Raw genomic sequence first — 23,485 nt, 5'->3', positions numbered from 1 at the left:
GATAAAAGAACCGACAAATTCCCATGTGTGTGTTTGTGGTTCCCAGATCTTGTGTGAAAACACAGCGGGGAGCTGCGGGGCCGGCGGAGACACCGCTTTTGAAGCTGCCAGTGGTCCTAACCACAAACATAATTTAATCTGAGAAAACACATCGAGGCTCGTCTACATGCTTGGCTTTAATTTGTGTGTGTGTGTGTGTGTGCCTTTACCTGGTTATTGTGAGGCATGCCGTACAAGGCCTCCACCAGGTCCGCTGCTCTCTTTAGGATCACCTCCTACAATCAAGCAAAGGAAGACAAAGGAGATTGATCACGCGTGTGACAGCTCAAAGAGTTCAGTCACTTTTATTACATTTCCCTTCTTGCATTATGCTGTGAATGCAGAACAGAGTGTGATAGGGAGGATGGAGGCAACCAGAGGAAGGAGAGAGAGAGAGAGAGAGAGAGAGAGGAAGAGAAATGGGCCTGTCCCGGCACTTTGTTACTCGCTGGGGCAGTTTGGGAGAGCAGAGGGAAGATACGCTTATCTGTGAATAAAACATGAGCCTATATCTCTCTATCAGTCAACCATCTTCTACGTCTTCCCCTCCCACCTGTCAGCGCCGGATCATGAATCCAACGCACATGATCACGCATCAATCTCATTTAACACAACATATCATCAGGTTGACGGCTATACAACTCCCCTCGTCAGCCGGGACACACCCGTCTCCTGCCCCGTATTAACCCCGGTAATGATCCGAGTGAATAGTCCTGCATCCACTTTGTGTGATAAATGTAGAACATCATTGCTCGGATGAAAACCGCCAAGTGGAATTTCCCACATCAAACATTTATCCTAACACGGTGTTGCTGCTCCTCGGCGCTCATTTTCTACCGCTTACCCTCTTTTCTCTCCCCGCGCTGTCTCTATTCTTTTCCTCTCTCCCTGAGTGTATGAGTGTGTGACTCCAGGCAGTCGTTATATGTGCGCGTGTGATGTAGACACCTACAGCCCTACGAAACCCTTTTTAAAAGTTAATGTGCCGGGGCCAGGATATATGCTGGAGGCGCGACAACCAGAAAATTGCAGCCCCCTCTCCCCCCCCCCAGCCTTCCCCATCGTTTCTTTCTCTCCCTCCTTCCCCTTCCACTCGCGCACGCGCACACACACACACACGCTGTGCGCTGTAACCTCCTGAGTGTATCCCTCGCTGTGAACAAGCCCTGGAGCATGTGTGCTCTCTGTTCCGTGACACACCGCCTTTCAATCAGACCTCATATCATACACACACGCGCCCGCACACACAGCCGTGCACATGTGGAGCCTGTCGAGCACAGCCAGGACATGACGAGAGGGTCAGCAAAGCAATAAAGATTGCAGAGCGCTGTCCGAGGTGCTAAATTCACTCAATAATGGGAGCGCTGCCTCTGTGTTAACCTCCCATTACTAGCACTATCTGGGGGAAGCAGGAGAGGGGGTGGCAGGAACGGGGAAGGGGGGGACGGAAAGGGGGGAGAGCAGAGAGGAGGCCCGCTCGAGGTGATTGAGAGATGTAGAGGCCCTAGGTAGGTAAGTGGTTCTTTAGTATGTATGCTCTGCTCCTCGCTTCCTCCTCTCTTGCTTTTTCCTCGACGTCCCATGCCTCCCAGGGATTGCTAGATAGATGGATGGATGGATGAGGGGAGGGTGGGGAGGGAAGGAGCAGGGGGGAGGAGGATGAGAGAGAGGAGGAGTTGGAAATGAGGAACGTGTGAGGCGACGGGACACAAACAGATCCCCAGCTGGGGTGGAACGGTGTTCAGGGAGGACACGAGGAGCATCAGTTACCTCATCTAAAAAACAAATTGTCCTCAGGGCCTACACTGTCTGTGCACCTCCTCCTCTTCACCTGCGCCTCCGCACTTCTTTCTCTCATCTCCCTCTTCTTCTTCTCCTCTTCTATCCTCTTTGCTCTCTATTAATCACTCTCTAGTGGTCCCTGTGCCCTGTCTGTACCTATCAGCCTCTCGTTAGCGAAGGGATCTGTCCAGTAGCTAAACACGATTAGGAATTGCTCCAGAGTCGTTCTGATAAACAGATAAATGTGGTTAGCGCCGCACTGCCTCCCTGGCTCTGTTGCTGTTAGGGGAGACCATTTCCTGGGCGCAGGGTCTCTTCCCGTAAAAGTCAGGCCCACAGAGACGTCAACAGGAAAGGGAACCTGATCCAGAGCAGCGCCTGGCCTCGTCTGGCAGGGCGGTCACTCATTAGCTGGCCCCAGACCCCCAGCTTCACCGCAGCCTCGGCTAAACACCCTGCGAGTCTGGCTGCCCAGCACTCCCTCCTCACTGTGACTATCAGCTAGAGCACAGTATGGGGCTGTTTTCAGCTGGACACCGGATCATTACCGTAACATACAGAGATAGAACAGGCCCTTGCAGATATCCTGCTTGTTTCCTGCTGTGGGTTCATTAAGAATCCCCTTGCAAAAGGTGCCACTGGACGTGAATACATTATATTCCCAATCAATCCCATCTCGATTAAAAATTGACTGAAGAGCAGCCAGCCGGCCACAAAGGGACTTTGCCAAGGTAGCCGTGAACGGACGCTTTTTTTTCTTGAGAAGTTGCCAGTGTGTGCCCCTCTCTGTAATGATTGAGGCCAACGGTTGAGAGAAGTGTGGTCAACAAACTGTTATTACCTCAATAAAGGCACAAATCAATAGAGCTGAAATGAACAACTGGGCCTGCCAGCTACCGCTGTTCATTTAGAAGAGACAGAGACACCGGCGAGGAAAGGGAGGAAGAGGAGGAGAGAGGAGATGGATAGATACAAAGATATTTAGAGAGATACAGGGGGTTGATAGGCTAAAGACCAGAACTCACCAGGACAAGTCTTGTGTCCACCAGGCATGACACACAGAGAGGACAAGTGATTTCTCTATCTTCCTTCTGCATCTACCTGGGCTCTCCATCTCTGCCTCATGGTGACTTCAGAGCACTGTGTGTGTGTGTGTGCACGCAGAGGCATGGAGGAGTGTGTATGTGCCTTTCTGTGTATGTGTGTGCATATGTGTGTGTGTGTGTGTGTGCTGGAAGTAATAAAGTCCACCCGGGGTTGACTTCGATCCACTGACCCAGCAGGAGGTAAGACTGGACAGCTATGATGGATCACCTAACCTGCTTCTGCCTCTCTCTTCCTCTCTCCCCTCAACCTCCTTTCCTTTCCTCCCCCTCTCCCTCCCTCTTTTTCCTCCCTCCATCTATCCCTTTCCTCTCTCCCACTTTGCCAGTCTAAATGACCTTATACTCAGTGGAAGGATGAATAGAGTTGTTTGTGCGTTCGCTGCTCAAATACAGTGTTTGTTTGAGCAGAAAATGACCATGAACATATGATAAAATGTTTATGTGCACGCTGCATAGTGTCATGTATAGCCCACTGTCCGTAACACACAATCATCCCTCTGTACGTGAGGTCATACTGCCCTTGTGCCATGTGTATCCATATATGCTATGAAACCCTAGAAGTTGTCAATATGTCTCTGCACCAGTGTTACCAAGACAAATTCCTATAAAATGAGTGCATGTGGCAACTAGCACGGCTACTGACACATGAGGAGGAGCGGCGGCACTGTACCTTGGGTAATCTCTCTTGGTCTCCGGGGTGTCTGGGGATGACCTTCTGTAACCTCTGGAAGCCGTAGTCTATAGTTGGCTCGTTCAGCGCTAAGCACGATCCGGATGGTGAGGGGGGAAAAGAGACGGGGAAAAAACGTGTTTAATGCTTGATTCTTAATAATGAAAAGACCTAATGTTCAAGAGCAACCGAGAGATAAAGCAGGAGAATCGACTGACGGCAGAAAATGACTGAATTAAGCGCGGTTTTACACGCTGCAAATGTGGGTGTTCTCTATTAAGTCTGGTGTGTGTCTTTGTTTGCCTGTGATGTAATGAATCTCTCTCTGTCGCCTGCTTTGGTGGTTAATAAAAAGACTGTCAGGGAATCGGGCGTGCATGTGTGTGTGTGTGTGTGTGTCTTGTGGTCTTGCGTTGATCAGCGACTAATATAAGCAATTACAGAGCCTGGTTCCAATATAACAAAGGCTTGATCGCTCCGGGGAACAAGCTAAACACACACACACGTAGAGAGAGTTGCACTCGCACACACACGCACACACACACACACACACACACACACACACACACACACACACACACACACACACACACACACACACACAGAGTCAGATAATGCAGGCAGCAGGGAGAAAGCACTCTCTCTGCATGCTGGTCGTGCTACGGTAATTGAATATGAGAAGATTTACCATGAATATTTAAACATTAGAATAAATACAATGAAGATCTGAGGCTCATAGTACAAACACTTCAGAGGAGGATTGTTGGATAAGTGCTCTCTACACATAATTCATTTCTAGTGTACTATCTCTCTCTCTCTCTCTCTCTCTCTCTGTCTTTTACCCCCCTTCAGTTTCTTTGTATTTTGCCGGGGGAGTCAGTACACATACATGGAAGGCAGTCATGACAACTTTACTGGGCTGCAGCCCGTAAGACTTTAGTTCTGTTAAGACTTTGCGGAACGGTGCATGTGGCTACGACTTGGATTTTTTACATGTACACGTGTGTAAAAAACAGTGAGAGAAAAGGAGCCATGAAGCATGAGGATCGCATGTATGTGTCTGTTCCCTCCGTCTGTTTCCCCTGTGGGTCGCAGCTTGGACGTTTCCTGAGGGCTGATGCCCCGCTCGCCTCACATCTGAGCAGCCAGGCTGACTAGGCGGCCCTCAGAAAAAGGGCCCCCAGAGGCTATGAGTACAAGCTGTCCTGCTGGACCTCTGGTGACTTCACCCTGGCGCCTCCTGAGCCACTCGCTCCAACACACCAACGACAAAGGGAGCAAAGGGAGCAGGCATTGGTGATGCCCTGTTTTGGCAACACAAAGGTATTTGGACATGCTCTCCCAGCGGGCTGTTCCAGTAATCCATAAGAGTGAAAGAAAGGAAAGGTGAAAAGCTCGAGGAACAGACAGAGCAGAGGGGAGAGAGTAGGAGCGGAGATGCCAGAAGGAGGCTCAACTTCTGAAGAACGACACACATTATATGGCAGCTGGTCCACTGATAAAATAAGCCAAAACAATGAGATGATCACATGCAACAAATAAAGTATGAATTATTTCTGAGGACAAATATTTGACATTACTTCCCTATTGTCTGATCTCTCTAAAGCCTTAAGGAGGATTTGCCCTGGATTAGGCCTGCAGTCTGAGGAGGGGATTGTTCCGACAACATCCTCCCTTTTCGTCTCAACGGCTTTTGTTTTCATGATGAATTTTTTATCAGTTCTCCACAATGTGCCAAATGAGCCTCGAGTGAACAATAGCATGAAAACCCGGAGACATACACAGATACCAATATTACAAATAAAGAGACAATTTTGGTAATTGAGAGAGGAAGTGATATTGTCTCTGCTCATTTTCAAGGACCATAAACCAGGGGGAGGTGTACGCGGGGGACAAGGCACACCGCTAACTACCTGGCTCTGTCTCTTTGGGGATTATCTTGGCATTTTATGCTCTTATATTTATGCTCGATATCTCACAAGGCGCCATAGGAATTATTGTTGGAAGGAGAAGAAGAGGGGAAAAAAAGAAAAAGAGAACGCTCCCGCCTGGAACGAGGAGTGGTGTGCAGGTACACTCCAGGATTCAAAGCACACTCTCCTATACAGGTATATTTATAATCCTTAGCTGTCGCTCTCCAGAAGAGCAAATCAAAGCCAGTAAAACATAACTGCCATAAATAAATGAATAGATGAGCAACAGCCCTGGACTGGAGGGATTCACCTAGCAATCACCCACATCAGATCAGATCAATGCTCATGGAAATTTCATGAAGCCCAGAATCCACACCGCTTCATATTTCACTATAATAACCCACAGAGCCGCAGGGGGAGTGTGTATGAACGGGTGAGGGGGGGTGGCTATAGGGTGGAGGGGTGCTCGAGGTATGAGCTTCAGGGGAGGAGTAAAAGGGGTGTGTGTGTGTGTGTGTGTGTGTGGGGGGGGGGGTGTTTGGGGGGGTAAAGAGTCGAGGGTGATGGTGATGGTGGGGGGGGATAATTGAGAGGTCAGAGTGGTGGAGTCGTCCTGGAAACACAGGAAAGGAGGAGAAGCTATGGTGGAGAAAGAGGAGGAGGAGGAGGAGGAGGAGGAGGGGAAACTACAGCGAGTGTCCAGTAACGCCGACTCTCCTTCTCCTCCTATGTCACAACACCGAGCCTGTTTGTGTGGGAGTGGAGTTGCAGGGTTAGGTAATTGGCTCTGAGGCTTGATGTTCACACCTTAACAGGCCCTCAGACAGTGGGTAAGGAGCTGATCATATCACAACCCTCTGTTTCTCTCAGTCTTCCTCTCGCTCTCTCTCCTTCGTCTCCCCTCTCCCTCCTCACATCCCTCCCTTTCGCCCCCCCCCCCTCTCCCCTCCCCTCTGCAGTCTCCAGTGCTCAGGTGTGATCTCATAAGCGCTGCCTGGCGATCGATGCCGCCAGTGGCAGGGGGTTCAATAGCCCTGAATTACGGCTTCACCCCCCCTCCTCCCTTCACACAGATGAGAGCTGCCCCCCCCACCCCCCCTCCTCATAACCACCATACACACACACACACACACACACACACAAACGCACCAACTACTCACAATCTGGATCAATACCATACAATCTAATTTTTATCCATTTTTCCATAAACCCCGAGATTGCGTTTATTTGCAGAATCCGACAAGCTAAATAAAGCATCGCTTGAACATGTCAGGGAGACTAATGCACGGCTGGAAATTCATATACAGAAAACAGATGAGTAGAGCTTTTTGCTCCTAAAGGAGGCTGAGGTTGTGAGAGGAGGAGAAAGAGGATGGAGGATGGAGGATGGAGGGGGGGGGGGGGGGGGGGGGGGGGGGTCACAAAGAGATTCTACAAATCAATGGAGGTGTGGATGCTACTACAATCTAAGCTCTAATTATCTCTTGCGAAAAAAGTGCGTGTCGACAGTTAACAATACCTGACAGCGTGGATACTAAACGGGAAAAATGCAAATTCTTTTAAAATAATGGATGAAAAGTGTACGCTTGGATTAAGATATAAGAAAACACACTGAAATCATTCCCGCTGGTGAACACTGCTCATTTCAGCGGGGGTATAAAATAATCTACATTCGAAATCCATTTACATCATCATCATGGAGCAGATGCTGCTGTAATAAGAAGGGAGGATGCTAAAGAGGGGAGACAAGCCACATGGTGCAGAAAATTAATCTCAATCTCAAATAGAGGTGTGGATTTCCTCATGTTTAAGGCTGTGTGCAGTAAACGTGTGCAGCTATCTGAGCCGGGCCCTGTCTCCAGCTGGAGACCGGCCGTTTTAATCAACTGCAGGCCTCCACCCAAGCTCAATAAAAACCAGCATTCACAAATAGGAGCAGGACGAGTAATTGACCAGCTCTCGGCTGCACCCCGATTTTATTGCCAGATGACTACACGCTGCATTTGCGTGCCTGAGTGTAGGTGTATCACTTGTGCACGTGATTGTAGGACATGTCTGTAAATTTAAGGTTAACAATTGTTATCGTTTCAAATCTGTAGCAAAGCAGGCGACAGATTTTCTCGCTGATTATCACACAAATTGCACTTGAGTCATTATATCAACAAAATTGTCCTCAAAGTGCTCAGGATCAGAGTGTGTGTTAGTGTGTGTGTGTCAAGCTGACTCATCACTCCATTAGAGCCAAATCAAATAAATCCTAACTTTATTGAGCATGTTCATGCTTACAACACTTACTGTGGCTTTATCTGTGTTTCACCCCAGGGTCTGTGGTATATAAAATGACAGGCAAGTGACTGACAGTCCTTCCTCTGCTCCTAAAACTAATTTGAGCCTTAGACACAGAGAGGGAGGGAGAGAGATATCAGCTTCTTCCCTGACTGGTTTAAATTCTGTTCTTGACTTTTGTCTTTTTCCCTCCCCGCCACTCCTGCTTCTCCTCAGCCACAACTGAGTGATGTTTCCTACACACCTAATCTGCACTCAGGGCTGAAAAACTACCCCTAATGTTTGTGCGTGCGCGCGTGCGGATGCTCGTCGGCGTGCGCAGTGCCGGCCTTAATGTGAGCCAGCAGAGCCTTTTAATATCAGCAGAGGCTGTGGCGGAAGCACTAAGGAGACAAGGCTGCATACTGAGGAGGGAGGGATTGCCTTTTGAACGACAAGGGCGATTCATCAGCAGCCCCCCAATCTATGGCCAGTATCCCCCGTGTCACACACACACGGGTCCTAGTGACAGAGAGTATTATCACTCTATATTGCATGGAGAAAAGAAAAGGGAGAGCTTCTCTGATGAATGCTACAAAGACAGCAATCCAGTAAACGGTGATACACAACCAAACATCGAGATGCATCTGGGGGAGGAGGTGGGGGGGTGATAATGAGACACAGAGAAAGAGCAAGAGAGAGCGAGCGAGAGAGAGAGAGAGAGAGAGAGAGAGAGAGAGAGAGGGGGGAGATTAGGGAGAGTTGTAAGCCCCCAGAGGTGGGTATAAGGCAGAGGGCAGAGAGAGGAACAGAAGGGGGATAAGGGGATAAAAAAGATAGAGGAAGAGCAGTGAATGAAAAAAAACAACATTCTTTTATTCTTATCAGTGGAGAGCTTAATTGCCTTTGATGAGTCTAATTGGAGCTTTCTGAAGTCTAATAGCAGAGGAGTCCTCAGAGACGACAGAGGACACATTACTGTAATAGCTCCTCTCCGAAATCTCCTCTGCACCCAAAGTCGCCTGCTCGTCTCCTCTGTCCTCAACTATACAGCAGATTTTTTTTCTCCATTCAACAATGGCTGGTTGTGGAGTATCAATGATCACATGGGGGGAGGGAGAGTTAACCTATAGATGGGTGTTGTGTATGTGTGTGTGTGTTTATGTGTGTCTGTGTGTGTGTCGGGTATGTTTGCAAAGTAGCAGTAGCAGCAGTATTGGGTATGTGTTGACTTAATTAGGTCTGTGAGCTGCTCGCTTTCCTCTCCTCAGCAGAAGTTGATTAGCAATGCCAGCTGTCCCCAATGCAATTGAGTGTGCGCATGTGTGTGTGTGTATGATGCTGTGTGCACATGTAATGTAGGAGCGCATGCGCGCGTATGTGTGTGAGCGTGGGGCTGTGTCGATGTGTGTGTGTGTGTGTTTGTGTGCGAGCTGCCAGCTGCCACGCGGCGCTGCCAATCCTCCATGATTAGTACCCACTGGCAACTGGGCGCAAACTGGTGCCAAACAGACCCAGGAGGGCAACATGGCCCATGGTAATCCTCCATCCCTCCATCTTTCTCCGCTCCCCTCTTTCTCGTCTACCTCTTCGTCTCTACCACTCTCGTCAATTGCATTTCCCGTCCAAACGCTCTGCTCGTGCTCACGTTGCTTTCTGCCTCAGCGTTCATGACGCCAAATATGAGGAGGTAATATTTTTAAAAAGAGCTGATAAGGAAGCTCCATGTAGGAGAGGTACAAATACCCGCTGAGGGTGCAGAGCAGTGGCTGGAGTGAGGTGTGTGAAGGGTAAAACTGGGATCTATGCCTCGACACGGTTGACTGTGTCACTGTGAGGGTGCCAGGGCTTGGCAAGCAGCATCACAGTGCGTTCAGCCCCCAGTGGATGACCTCTTGCTACTTCTCACCTGTTGAGATTCTTCTATGAGCCTCCACAGGAGCCGGAGAGAGAGGACGGGATGAATTCGTTCAAAGAACCAAGTTTTGAATAAGTGGATGTGACAAGGTGAAAGAGTGGAAGGGGCTGAGAAGAGATAGGGCCATTATGCATACGGTTCCCACATGTCTGGCACATTTAGAGCGCGGCACACACACTAAAACACACACAGCTCTACGAGTTTGGCAGAGCGCTGGCTGTCGGACAGCTCTGGCATGGCAAAGGCTGCCCACCCATCTGCCCTCTGCCTCAGTAATGCAGTTACTTGTCAACATGCAGGAGTGGGCTCATGGGTAAATTTACGCATATGTAAAGAACAAACACAGGCAGCCTATCACAGGCTTTCCCATAAGTGCACAAACACAGAGTCATAATTGTGACGCATGGACATGGAGTTTGTCCATGCACAGTAATTAGGACACACACAACATGCAAAAAAAAAAAAACATGTCGGTGATACAAGCGCACACACACTCTCTCTCTCAATTGTGATTTTGTCAAATGTTGGCAATTCCATCCGGAGCTTATAGCCTAAGTCTATCAGTGGTTGAGATTACAGACAGATTTATGTGATTCACAGTCTCCCCTGGGACCTGTGGCCTCGCACTGGTTAATCACCGCTTCACATTCACTCTCCCTGCCGCTCTTTCCGTGGCATGGCTATAACTCTGCGCCGATATGGTCTGATGTAACACTGGAGCTATTCGTGCCACTGCGCTCCAGAAAAATATCGGACTCTCTCCGCGCGGACCTCTTCCTTTCTGAATCACGTCTTTGACAGGGTTAAATCTCAATAATCCCACTAATCAAAAGGTTAAACCGCCCTCTGACCTTCACCTGCTTCATAAAAGAGAGCAAACACTTTTCCTCCCCTCATCAGTGGTCGTTGTTTCACTGAATTATCGAGTCCAGTTATTGCTTAGCATGTACATTTTTCTCCAGAAACAGTGAAGAAAATTACGATGTACCTTCTTTTGGCATGATGTTGCAAATATTGCACGCACTTACATTTTTTTAGCTCTTTGATGTCACCCTTTTATGCTGGTTTTAAAGTCACATGTAATCATGCCAAATCTACACACACACACACACACACACACGCATACACACACACAGGCAAACACACGTAAAACTTCTACTTCATATAAAATTTCTGTTAGAAAGTGTGTGTGCTGCTACTGGAGTTGTACAGCTCATAGCCAGACAAGGTAGATAACAATGATAACTACCACGTTAATCGGTCATGTGTGTGTGTGTGTGTGTGTGTGTGTTAATAACTAGGCATGTATTTTTTTTTTATTCATCCAAAACTTAGGGGGAAGTTACACTTCAAAGCCACTAGTTGCAGGGTTTGCTTGTGATTGCAGCTTTTCTTTAAACTATTCAAAATGTATATGTTGTCGTTTTTATAATCCAGGATTTCATTGGTAAAGATGGATTATTGTCAGATGGCAAATTGGTAGATATGGGTTTCGTAACAGCTTTTGATAACATGATTACACATTGCAAAGTAGAGTTCAGAGTATACGTTAGAGTATACAGAATAGAACATACCTGTGTAGATGAAGCGTCCAGGTGTGCCTTTGCAGAACTGTTTGGATTTGTAGGACAGCGTGACCTCCACCACCCCGGGGATGTGTCTGGGTGGAGTCTGCACACGAATGGCATGGGGGGTGATCAGCTATACGGAGAAAGAGAGAGAGAGGGAGAGAGAGAGAGAGAGGCAGAGAGGGCACAGAGATTAATGCAATGAAACTCCACATCTAAACACAGGCTCTAGGGACTGTTATCGGCTCGCCCCGGACCTTTCCTCCGCTGCTTTTTGACTTTCTTTCTTTGTATAATCAGCCTGAAAAGGGTGCGTTAGCGCCAAAGCCCTCAGGTGGCTGCATAGCCCAAGGCAATGTCACTGTGAGGCTCGGGATGGTTATCAATGCTGACACGGAGTCGGTAGGAGGGGGTTCAAAAGCAGTTATGTGTTTATGAATAAAACACACACCTTCCTCTGCATACGTCTGTTACAAAGTATAAGTAAACGTATAATAGGCCCCGACTCTGCCCCTGTCTCTGTCTCTGTCAGCTGAGGCTGTCCCGCCGCCGTTAGCCACATTAAAGCGCCACTGTGTCTGAAACACGCTCACTTAGTGTGGTTGATGAGCCCACTCACCACGCATGCATGTGTGTTTGTGCACGCTGAAGGGTCTTTGAAGGAAAACGGTAACAAGACAAAACAGAGATGAGACCTCAACGAGTGCTCGCTTTCAGCACGCTACAGTGAACTAGCACTCAAAGCTAGCAGCGCTCAAAAGCTATCAATGCTGCTGCCAGTAACGTGTGTGTGTGTGTGTGCATGTGCACGCGTGTGTGTGTAGATCTAACTGTCCCTTTCATTGCTCACTTAGCCAGGCTTTCATTCTGCTATTGTTTGGCCCCGCTCACCTCTCAGCGAGATAATATAGGAGCTTTTTATAGAATTATTTCTTTACTAAAGAGAAAGCTGTTTAGCTGCGCCGCACGCTGACCTTCAATTTCACACATACACTGCATTTACATTTTAGTCATGTGGCAGATGCTCCGTACAAAGAGATTCATACTGTAGGGTGTGCACATACTCCAATGAGGCAGATAGGAACATAATAAAAGACAGGAAGAGAGCTGAGCAGAGATATGACAGGGAGAGGAATGAGAACCCAGGCTGCTGCTCTTATTGTAAAACTGTTCTCACATTGGCTCATGTAGATGTTATTCATTTTTGATTAATTAATTCATTTATTGATTATCATTTGAGTTGCCACATTGCAATATTAGTTTGTAAAATGTTAACAGATAGAGTATAACAGCATCTCTTATCTCTCTTATCTAATCTCTTATTTTTGTCTTTTGAGATTTGGGGAATCTGGAGTTTACAATGATGCACAATCCAGGTTACATTGTTCTCACAGTTGAGCAGCTGTGTTTAGCATTCACACTTGACTTGAAATAATAAACTTTGATAAACCCTGAATAAAAATCTCTAAATGATCTGTTGGACGGCTCATTTAGATACTTGCTTTACAGCTGTATAGCTACAAACCTGAGGGATTGCTTTAGCGTTTTCTTATCTCTTGGAGAAACAAGCTGTTTTCAGATAGGACTGATAGGTCCTGACATTGTCACACGTCGACATGCTTTTCCTGCTCTTTTCTCACATGGGCTCACACAAACACAGGTTGGGGTGGCAGGAAGCTGAAAGTGTCTGAAGCAGCTGACATGGATACTTGCTTTCTCACATACTCTGGATCATTCCAGGAAAAATGTTTGGTCTGAAAGCAGCTATACTTTCACCAGGTATTCAAATCATTCCAATCAAAATCTGAGGAGGAGAAAAAAAAACTCTTTGTTTTGCCCACACCAGTGCTCCTTTGCAAGTGGAGATTGCTTCATAATAAACTGGCCCATAGCCACAAAACCATTGGGAACCATTGCTTTGCAGTGCAGCGGAAGGCCTTTTTAATATTTCAAAATGTGTTGAGGGTGCACACATATGCACACGGTCTCTCCAGGTGACCAGATGGTGACTGACCTCGCTCCAGACCAGCATGGTTCCGAAGATGACCTGCAGGCCGTCGAAGAAGTTGTCCCCGATGATGATGACTGTGGCGCCCCCTGTGGTCCAGCCTTCACTGGGGCTGATGGCTTTGATGCTGGGGGTTGCTGAGGGATTCACAGACAAAATAGATTAGACGTTAACAACCCTAATGACAGCCTATAAAGGTCTTCGCTATCGGCAGCATGTACAGTCCCCACCTCTTCGTTCCATCTCTATCTCTCTCACACACACACACTGACACACACAGATCACCTCTCTCCTCCCTCCCAGGGGTCGGGGGCCGGGCGAGGAATACTAATCAGAGTGATTATACGCACCCCGTTATTAAACATCACCCCTGCCCTGTATGTGAGGGCGGCGGCGCTGCGCTTGTTTTATGACACGTGGCAAAGCGTGCGGGCGTGTAAATGTCAGGTGTGCTGAGTGTCTGATCAAAGGCCACGCGACCGGGGAGCAGAGCCCAGCCAACAGTCGCTCTGCCCTCTGAATACTCCGCCTTCATTAAGCAAACACTTAGCTCCTGCTCAGCTGTCTGCTCCATATATATATCCGTGTAGCTCTATCGGGCGCCACGGCCACTGACGACGTGACCACACCAGGCCATGTGTTCGCCTCCTGCCTGGTATACTTGTAATGCGTTTTGTAAGCTTTCAGTGTTTTCTCTTGGAGCATATTCTTCATATCTTATCGGACAAAGTACATGGAACAACAACAATAAACCCCGCATTTTCAATAACGAGCATTCAATGTGCTTTTTGTCCTTATCTGCTGGTATTATGGACTTGAAGATTACGGTTGTGATTGAAGAAAAGAGCAGCATTGGGGAAAATACATGTTTATACAAGCTAAAGCTCCTCTCCTTAACAGATATGCAGCTTGTCAGACATGCTGTAATTCTGTAAAGCGGCATAATCCACTTTAGACTAGGCTGACTTTTTTCCCCCTGCAGCCTCGCCTTTGCTCTTTGCCTGACTCCCTGTTCTGTTGATCCTCCCCAACAAGCTGGAATGATATTTAGCCCCCCGATACGCCTGCAGAGATCAACGTTCACCGAGCAGCAATCTGTGGCCGTAATCATGGCCTAAGATGCCTCCTTTTCACAGCCGCTGATATTATGTGCGCTCCATGTGCATGTGTGGATGTGTGTGTTTATGCGTGTGTGTGTGTGTGTGTGGATTAACCAGATGGTGGAACGTGAATCCATGTGATAGGATTATACTTTGGGGTGTTCCTCACCGCCATCTGTTCAGATCTATGCGCCGCTCATCTATTACCGCCTGAAATGGGCCCCCAAAGTTTTGTATCCCACACACAAACTCAACACACACCAGAGAGAGAAGGGAATGGAAGAGGGGGGGGAGAAAAAAACAAAAAAAGAAACTTCTGTCATCTTTCCGGTCATTTCGTCTTCTCTTTGTGCACTTTCACCCCGTCCTCTCATCTCCACCCACTGCGTCTCGTTCTCTTGCTCCTGTTGTTCCTCTGTCTAACCCCCCCAACCCCCCGTCATCAGGAGAATAGAAAATCAGAGAAGAGGAAATTCCCCAACAAATCTCTCCGACACAGGGAACATCTGTTAGTGTACTGCGAGCACTCCTCTCTCGGTGTAAAGATCCAAGTCTCGCTGACGTCTCCAATATGTCTCGTCTTTGTGAACTTTCCTAATCGTCTGCGAGACCAGTCGCAGGGACAATTGGTCCACCTACCTCTGGAGGATAGTCATTAGAAAGACTTAACCATAACATTCAATCTTAATGCAATCTACTGTAGGCCATCATGTAAATCCCTTCTTAGTTTTTTTGTCATTATCATCCCTGAGGTTGACTCTCCTCAAAGAGAAAAAAATATGTTTCTCTTATTCAATGTCTGGGAAATCGAAATGAGAAAATAACTGGATTAGGGACTTGGGAATCAGTGCGGGCTCCTAAATCATGTGCACATGTCATTATGAAGTATTAAAGGTTTGGGTCTGACTGTGCGTGCAGAGGGGTGTGCATGTGTGTGTGTGCATGGACATTTTTATGTGTGTGTGTGCATGGGTGTGTTTGAAAACCTGAGGGATGGGGAGTGACGGAGGGCTGGGGGATAAAAGCAGGTCTCCGAGGAAATAAAGCCAGTGTTGGCTTTAAGCAGAACAGACCTCATAAGACACATAGTGCTTATGCGAGGCAGAGTAGAGGGCCCAGAGGCAGGGACCTGAGGGGAGCAAGCCACAAGGGAGAGACGAGAGACTCGCTCGCTACCACTCTCTCCTCTCTAAGCACGAGTCAGAAACCCTACAAGAGAGGGGAAAGTGAGAATCCGGGAGAGGAAGCAGGGGGGAGAGATAAGAAAGAAAGCAGGAGGGCAGCTTTGAGAAGGGTAGTGGAGACAGAGGGGTTGAGTCGGGAGCCAGACAGAAAGGGGGTGAGGGGGGTAAGGGGGGGGGGGGGGGGGTGAACAGAGAGAAAGAGAAAGTGATGGAAGACAAAGAAAAGCTGCACGGTTGGGAGACTTGAGAGCCTGGGTGTTTTGCTCTTGTTTTTTTAATACCATGCTCCAGGTAGGACGGCGTTCCTTCCGACGGGTCCAGTCTCCGGGCCCGGCGGCCGTGTTTGGAGTTGTTGTGCACAAACATGTTGTCGGAGACGGCCAGGACGTGACCCTCCACGCTCACCGTAGTCGACACGACCACCTGAGGAAAGAGGGAAAACACAGAAATGAGAGCCAGACAATTCAAAAACAATAATTCTCACAGGGGTATGGGAGTTTGTATCTTGTTCTGAATTGTTGTGCTAAATAATCCACATATCCTCTTTGGCTTCATCGCTACGGGTTCACCCTTTCACATTTGATATTGTCATTTGATCCAGTGTTGTTATAATTATTTATATATCTTATATTATCTTACTTGTTTTTAATCCTGTATTATATCTTGTCTTATTGACAGATTTCATCGCCTGTCATATTTTATCACATTTTTAATTTATAAAGCACTTTGTTTTGAGAAGTGCCGCATAAATAATGTTATTTGTTGTTATTATTATTATTATTATTAGAGTTATGGGAACTGTGGCAGCATTTGATCTACTTAGATGTTAAAGGTGCATCCAGATGATTGATACAGTGAGTGAGTGAGTGAGTGGGTGATGAATACAAATCATTGGTGGATGTTCTCTGTTGAAAATAAGTGGGCATCAAGACTTTCTATTTTGGGGGCGTTAACAGGTCGTGTTTTAAATTTAGCATCATTGTTTCTAGATTTTGTAACTTTTCAGATCCCTTTAGCTACTTAAATCTTTCATTACAGCACCTTGCAACTAATGCAGAAACTTTTTGGACAAACTGAAGGTACTTTCTGCAGTAGAGACTTGTCAGTGTGGCCCTGCAAGCTGGAGGTTGAGCTCAGCCCCTCTGTACAGTATGTGTCTTATACAGCAGATCCAATTCATTTTCCACTATATGTTCCACTGTGGGCCCATTATGCACTGTGTGCGCACAGACGGTTGCCTCGCACCTGAAAACGCCTCATGTCCCGAGGGTTCCCTGCATTCTTCAGGCAGTTCTGGTTACACTTCAGGAAGAACTTGAGGAAGAACCTGCACACACACACACACACACACACAAAGAGAAAGAGAGAAACAGATGAGCAACTGAACAGAGCATTTGTCTACCAGTGAAAGTACAGTGTGAGCCGCCACAATAAAACACAAATAAAACAAATAAATAAAGCAGCCGTGGCAGACGAGGCTCGTACGCAACACCGTCCTCATCCATCAGTGGTTTATGACGAAGGCGGTTTTCTGTGTAAAAACAGCTCCGGGGATATTGAGTGAGATGCTACCTTGTACATATCCATCTCCTGAGCTGCTGTCACAGCTGGACCATAAACTCGCGCAGGGTTAGACGCAGGACCCCCCCACCACCACCCAACCCCACCCTCCTGCGAGCTACAGAGCCGCGTGCGACGGAGGTTGCGCTTTACAGCGACCACGCAGCAGCAGCAGCAGCGCGGCGTTGCCATCCCCTGCCTCCCTCAATCTCAGTGCGAGAGACCACATCAACAGCACCTGCCATGCATTATTAATAGGCTGAGATGGCAAGTATGGCTACCCGCATCAATACTTAATGAGGGAGGGAGGGAGGGTCAGGGGAGTAATGGTGGGGGAGTGTGTGTGTGCGTGGTGGGGGTATAGGGCGGTGGTGGTGGGGTGCACCGGAGGCCTGAAAAGCAGCAAAAAAGGGTTACGGCTGACAATCTATTCCCTGGCCCCGCCCCGAGGCTCGGAGCCCGACAAGTTCTTCTCTGAGTGAAACCGCTGTAACCAGGGTAGTGTACATCTCTTCAAACCACCTCACCAACCCCTGCACTGTCTGGAAAAAAAAGAAGAAAATAAACTAAATCAAATAAACCGCGAAAATAAACAGGGCCGTGTACAAATAAACAGGAACCCTCAAAAAGAAAAAGGAAAGAAAAAATGGGGGGGGGGGGGGGGTAAAACTACAACATTTCCTGCCCCCCCCTCCCTCTTCCCTCTCCCCCCTCCTCCTCCCCCTCTTTGAGGTAGCTCAAAGAAGTGCTGACAGCTGAAACTGCTTACAATACAGATCTCCGGCAGCCACAGAGAGAATCACCCCTTTGCTCAGCTTTTCTTTCATATGTCTTATTTTTCTCCCCCCTCTGTTCATTTGTTATGGCTGCGATTCTTGCACTGGCCAGCGCGTTTCAGAGCCAACTGCCTCAGATATAATCATGCACGAGCGGACGCATCTCACACACACACACACACACACACACACACACACACACACACACACAGAGAGATGTCAAGAGAAACACAGTAAGCAGGACAATTGGACAATTGCTTCATCCAGGGGGTTGAAAAAAGAAAGAGAGAAGATAAATGGACGGACCAGGAGTTGTGTCTCATTTCAAGGGCCGGCCCACTGCTGAGCGCATTACAAGCATCTGATGTAACACAAGAACTCGTGAATTTATCCCTGACAACTTTTAAATGCATGACAGCTGGTTAGTGGTAGACGCTCCTCTCCGACTAGGAGAAGAAAAAGCCTCTTATGATGTGAATAACAAACTGTCTTTCTCTGGTGCTTTCTTTTTCTTTTTTCTTCACTCAGCTTTGTTTGTGTTCTGATTTACGATCTCGCTGGCGCAAGAGGCTCAATCTGAGGGAGGGAGGGTGAAAAGAGGGAAGGAAAGCGATAGGAGAAAGTGATAGAAAGATAGACAGAAGGTGGAGAGCATGTGAAATCGGAAAGCAGAGACAGACCATCCTCCTGTATATTTTAGAAGCTGTAGGCCAATATCTCAATAATTCATGAAGCAGAGAGATGGAGTTTTTTCTCCTTTTTTCTTTTCTTTTTTCTTTTTTTCCAGGGGCTGTCGGACCCCACAGGCTGAGGGTCTCCCAACTTTCTTATCTCCTCGAGGTCAGGGAGCAGCCTCGCAGACAGCTGTGGACTACATCCACTTGTCCGACATACACTCCACCTTCCTCGCTGAGCCTCCTGTTTAATTCATCGACTCTGCTCTTTCCCCCAGCTGTCCCTCTCCTTCTCCTCTGAGGTATCCATGATGGATGTATGATGGATAAGTGGAGGGAGGAAAGTTGGGGTCGCCGGAGTCAGGGGTGACCAAATCAGGAGGTTAAATATTAGAGTTTGGAGAGGCAGAAAGGAGGAGGTGATGGTAAGGGGGACAAGTGAGATATTGAGGAGAGGAAAAAGAGGAGGAAGAAGAGAGAAAGTCAGCACATCTCCTCCACTGTGCCATATGTCAGCGTGTCCCCTCGATCTCCTGCATGCGTGGATCATCTGATTCATTATTTACACGACTTAAAGGTGTCTGGAGTCAGCCGCACGGAAACGTTACAAAACTGCGGCATGTTGATTCTTCGGTGTCCTGTCTCATCTCCCCAGGAGCGAGGACTGGAGTCATTTCCTACATTAACATGGCTCGACAGAGCGTGGTGGTGGTGGCGGTGGTGGTTTTGGGGGAGTGGGGGGGGGGCGGCTTGTGCGGGTGTGCGTGTTGATGTGCAAGTGCAGAGAGATTACCATGGGGATTTATGGATAATCGGATTGACAGCTGACCAGTAAATATGGACAGAAAGATGACAATCGCCTGTAATTCTCTTCATCAGCTCCCTATTATCATGTTTTTTAATCAATCAAAAAGCTAATCTAATCTGTTTTCGTCACATATACCCTCATCTCCCTGTGACACGAGCTGTTTCTACTAACTATCCATTAGCTTTATATGAACATTCATATTGTTTAACCTTCACTATTCCATATTTCTATACTTCCTGGCTCACTTCCTTCATGGAAATCTCTGGACTGATTCTAGCTTTTAGCTTAAAGGATATTGTGATTTGAAGAAAATAATCAAAAGAGCTGCAACACACCACTTTGTAATCCTATGTGTGGATGTTAATCATGATCCTGGACATAATTTCTTCTTTATTATTCTCCTAAACACATCTTTTTGCATATATTAACAACTACCCCACACTCTTTTCATGTGCCCCCTGGCCACTGCAGCTGCAGTTGAGGTGCCCACTGCTCTGTATAACTGCACAGATATTCCCTTCAATCCAGTTTTTTAAAGAAACTGGAAATAATTTCAGTTGCCAATGCCATAATTCATTAATTTCTATAATGAATTATTTACTGTATGATCATCAATGAGGTCAGGTCCGTATATACGCTGAAGATTCTGGGATTCTTCAGCAATTTTACGACCTCAGGAGCAACTGTTTACTTTCTAGAAATCACACAAATATTATAAATCAAGCAATCAATATAGATATTGATTGTGACATCTTGTTTTTAGAGCCACTGTCTTTAAATTAGACATGTAGATCATTATGTCGTGAGATGTATTCAAACAAACCTCAGTTTTTCAAACATCTTGGCTCAACTCTGCATATGACGCTTCAAAACATCCACTTTCAGTCTATCGACAACACTGTCCCCGGATTGATTCTCACATTGATTCTCCGCTGCCTCCTCTGCCTTCTTTTCCTTGTATATGCGACTCTTGCCGGTTTCCAGCTGTTTTACGGAGCAAACTCCACAGCTACAAATATTATACCAACGCAAATTGCAGCAGCGACCGGATTAAATGAAATAAAACCATTTTGCTCTCACGTAATTACCCCCCCCCCCCCCCCCCCCCCCCCCCCAAATCCGGGAATGGCTGTGGAAGTGAATTTGTGTAAATAACTGCTTGGCCTCTCGCAGCCTCGTGGCGTACATTTGTAATGGGCGAGAAAAAAAAAAGGCGAGCGAATAAAAACATGCAGCCGGTCGCCGTGGTAATTTAATGATCTCACACTTTCATCATATCGTAACGGGCATTATTTGTCACTTCGGAGCAATTAAACACAAAATCACCCCCTGTCCATAAAAAAAAAACAAAACAAGGAAAGCAATTATAACACAACTTTTAAGTAATCCCTGTAGCATCTAAATATTATTACTGCAGTGATAAAGATTGTCTATGTGATTAGCAAACAGCAAGGAAGCCTCCGAGGGACAATTCTCTTATATTTTCTAATAATTTCCCTGCATTAGCCACAAATGAGGTAAAGAGTAGTTTCCTTGTACAATCCAACATGGTTAACTTTAACGCTCTGTGCTTTTGTCTTCCTCCGTCGCTCTATTTTATTTATCATTTCAGCCTTTTCGTTTCACGTTGTGCTTTACATCGCCTCATTTCTTTGCTCTCCGCCCCTCCTCTCCCCACCGCACGCTGTAAAAATGGCAGTGGTTGACGATGCCATAACTCAGCCTTCTCCTCTTCCTCGCCCTCCATCCATTTCTGCCGCACAGATCATCTCCCCAAGAAAAGCTCTGTGTCTGGCTCCTAATATGCTTCATGAGGTGTGTAATTCACTGTGCTCCAGAGGGGAGCCATTTGTCTCGGGGGTTAACTAAGTGACACAACAGCACTTCCCCGCGCCTGCTACCACCGTGGGACATGTTGAACTAATCCAGACAGGTATAGAGGAATGGAAGACCCCGGCACTTTCTGCAGTTAAGCGTTAAGATTTGTTCCGTAAATCGATCCTCATCAAGTCGGAGGCAGGTTCAAATGAAGTGTAAATATTTGTACGCAAATATAATGTTACGACGGGAAGGAAAGGAGTGATGAATAGGAGACAAACCTAGAGGCGAAGTCTGGCTCTGACGGAAAATCAAATATATTTCCCAACCCCTGTTTTGTGTATTTTCTTTTCTTCCCCTTGTGATTCCTCTCTCATTTTCTTTCTTTTTCTCTCTAACTCTTTCTTTCGCCCTTTCCGCCATGCATCACTGACACTTCAACCAGGAGCCTGACTGGCTTGTTTTCATGGTAACCTGTCTCCCTGCCTGTAGTATATGTTTAAGCGTGGACACACACACATGCACACACACACACACACACACACACACATGCACACACACACACACTAATTTAGGGAGATTTATGAGGGGGGCCTTGCACCAGGAGCCACGCAGGCTGACCCCAGGGGTGTAAGGGGGCACTGGGAGGGGGAGGGGCCTGGCTCCACAGGGGGGGACATTAATAATCCACAACCAGGTCTGTCTCTGGGACTGGCCCTGGGCCTCGGACACCAGGCAGTAACAGGCTGCAGTGGCCCACTTTAGATATACTGCGAGAGAGACATCCAGTTTCTCGTGCCATATAATACAAGATGGATGGCTGGATTTGGAGAGAAAGAAACCTCGACTAAAAAAAAAGATAGAACATAGAAGAAAACATGCAGAAACACACAGGAACACGGGGGCAGACGACAAAGAGAAACACACACAAACACACACTTCCCTCCATTCCTTTGGAGTGGTACATCTGAAAGTAACAGGGAGCACCTCTTTATTGCCCCCATGTCTATCTTAAGTGTCATGATTTATTCAAATAGAACATCTCAGTGCACTGAAAAATTCATCTCCGGCTCGCTCCACGCATCGTCCCATCCTCCTCGTCAGGATCCGCTCGTTGTGTGTGCATGTCATATCAGCCATATTTGCCCCGTCGTTAAATATTTCTCAGAACAAATGGACCCTGGAGGAGGGAGATGGTGGGTCAGGGGGAATCCGCGCTGTGCCTTCGCCGCTCGGGGAGAGGTCCCACTTGGGAGAGATCGCTCCTCGTTTCCCCCGGAGCCGGAGCTCCAAGTCTCAGCTTGGGGACAGAAGTCCCAGAGACACTTAACCAATTGTGTTTCATCCATTTCATCCGAAAAGGATCATTCAAAATTCAACCAGGGAATCACGCAGGGAGCATTGAAAGACAGGCGATGAGATCTGTGCAGCGCTGGAGAATGGAGTAGTGGGTTCGACAACCTGTAGCCTGATAACATGTGGACCTGTGGCCTGGCTTTGCACCAGAGCACCGGGGAGGGACATACAAATAAACATATGTGTATGTGTGTCTATGTGTGTGTGTGTGTGTATCAAAGCAATGATGAATAAGAGGCTGTCTGGGTGATGGACAAGCTTGGCAGGCAGTGCTGATTGAAACACTTCCTCTGTCGGGCCTGGCCCATTAATCTGATGAAGACAAAGAGAGTGAGAGAGAGAGGTGGAGGGGGGAGGGCTCCGGGCGCTCAAACCATAGGAGTAATGAAGGGTCCTGGTCCCTCTCACCTCTGCGCTGTCCTGCCACGCTGGGACACTCTGCTACCCTGTCCAGTCCAAGCCCTGCCCTCGTGGGACTGACCAGTGAATAATGGCCCTGTCACCAGCCTGGGTAGACGCCGCCACACAGCCGAAGGGTGTGTGTGACCGTGTATGTGTGTGTGACCGTGTGTGTGTGTGTGTGTGTGTGTGTGTGTGTGTGTGTGTGTGTGACCGCTTGCTTATGCCTGCATGCCTCCCCACGCAGTCATTTACCCTAACTGTTCTCCCCTCTACCTCAGCTGAAGACTGATGTATTCATATTGAACAGTGTTGATTTAAGCACATGTTAAACTTAATGCATAATGCATCCACTATATATAGCTTGATAAAGAGCATTGTGTCAACCCGGGACCGGCCCCATACATTGTGGCGATGAATGTGCCGCTTGCAAAAGTTCTTTCTTTTTGTTCCATTTAAGCACCGTATTAAATCATAACTGTGACTGTGACTGTACACAGGCTCAAGGTTATGTTTCTAAATGCAGCAGGATCAGAAATCA

The 23,485-nt window shown here is 47.4% G+C and overlaps 1 protein-coding gene across 2 annotated transcripts in view; it reads right to left on the bottom strand.

Moving 5' to 3' along the window:
* Positions 1-23,485, bottom strand: part of ebf1a (EBF transcription factor 1a) — a 58,717-nt gene that overhangs the window by 10,584 nt on the left and 24,648 nt on the right. For both annotated transcript variants that reach the window (XM_053428781.1, XM_053428782.1), the window contains exons 7-12: positions 16,799-16,880; positions 15,835-15,976; positions 13,276-13,406; positions 11,268-11,394; positions 3,598-3,686; positions 210-275 (exon numbers count right to left, since the gene is read on the bottom strand). In XM_053428781.1, the coding sequence (XP_053284756.1) occupies positions 210-275; positions 3,598-3,686; positions 11,268-11,394; positions 13,276-13,406; positions 15,835-15,976; positions 16,799-16,880 (637 nt within the window). The remainder of the gene's footprint in view (positions 1-209; positions 276-3,597; positions 3,687-11,267; positions 11,395-13,275; positions 13,407-15,834; positions 15,977-16,798; positions 16,881-23,485) is intronic.

The sequence above is a fragment of the Pleuronectes platessa genome, chromosome 8, assembly GCF_947347685.1.
Source record: "Pleuronectes platessa chromosome 8, fPlePla1.1, whole genome shotgun sequence".
NCBI classification, from domain to species: domain Eukaryota; kingdom Metazoa; phylum Chordata; class Actinopteri; order Pleuronectiformes; family Pleuronectidae; genus Pleuronectes; species Pleuronectes platessa.
This window is presented reverse-complemented; position numbering and strand designations above follow the sequence as displayed.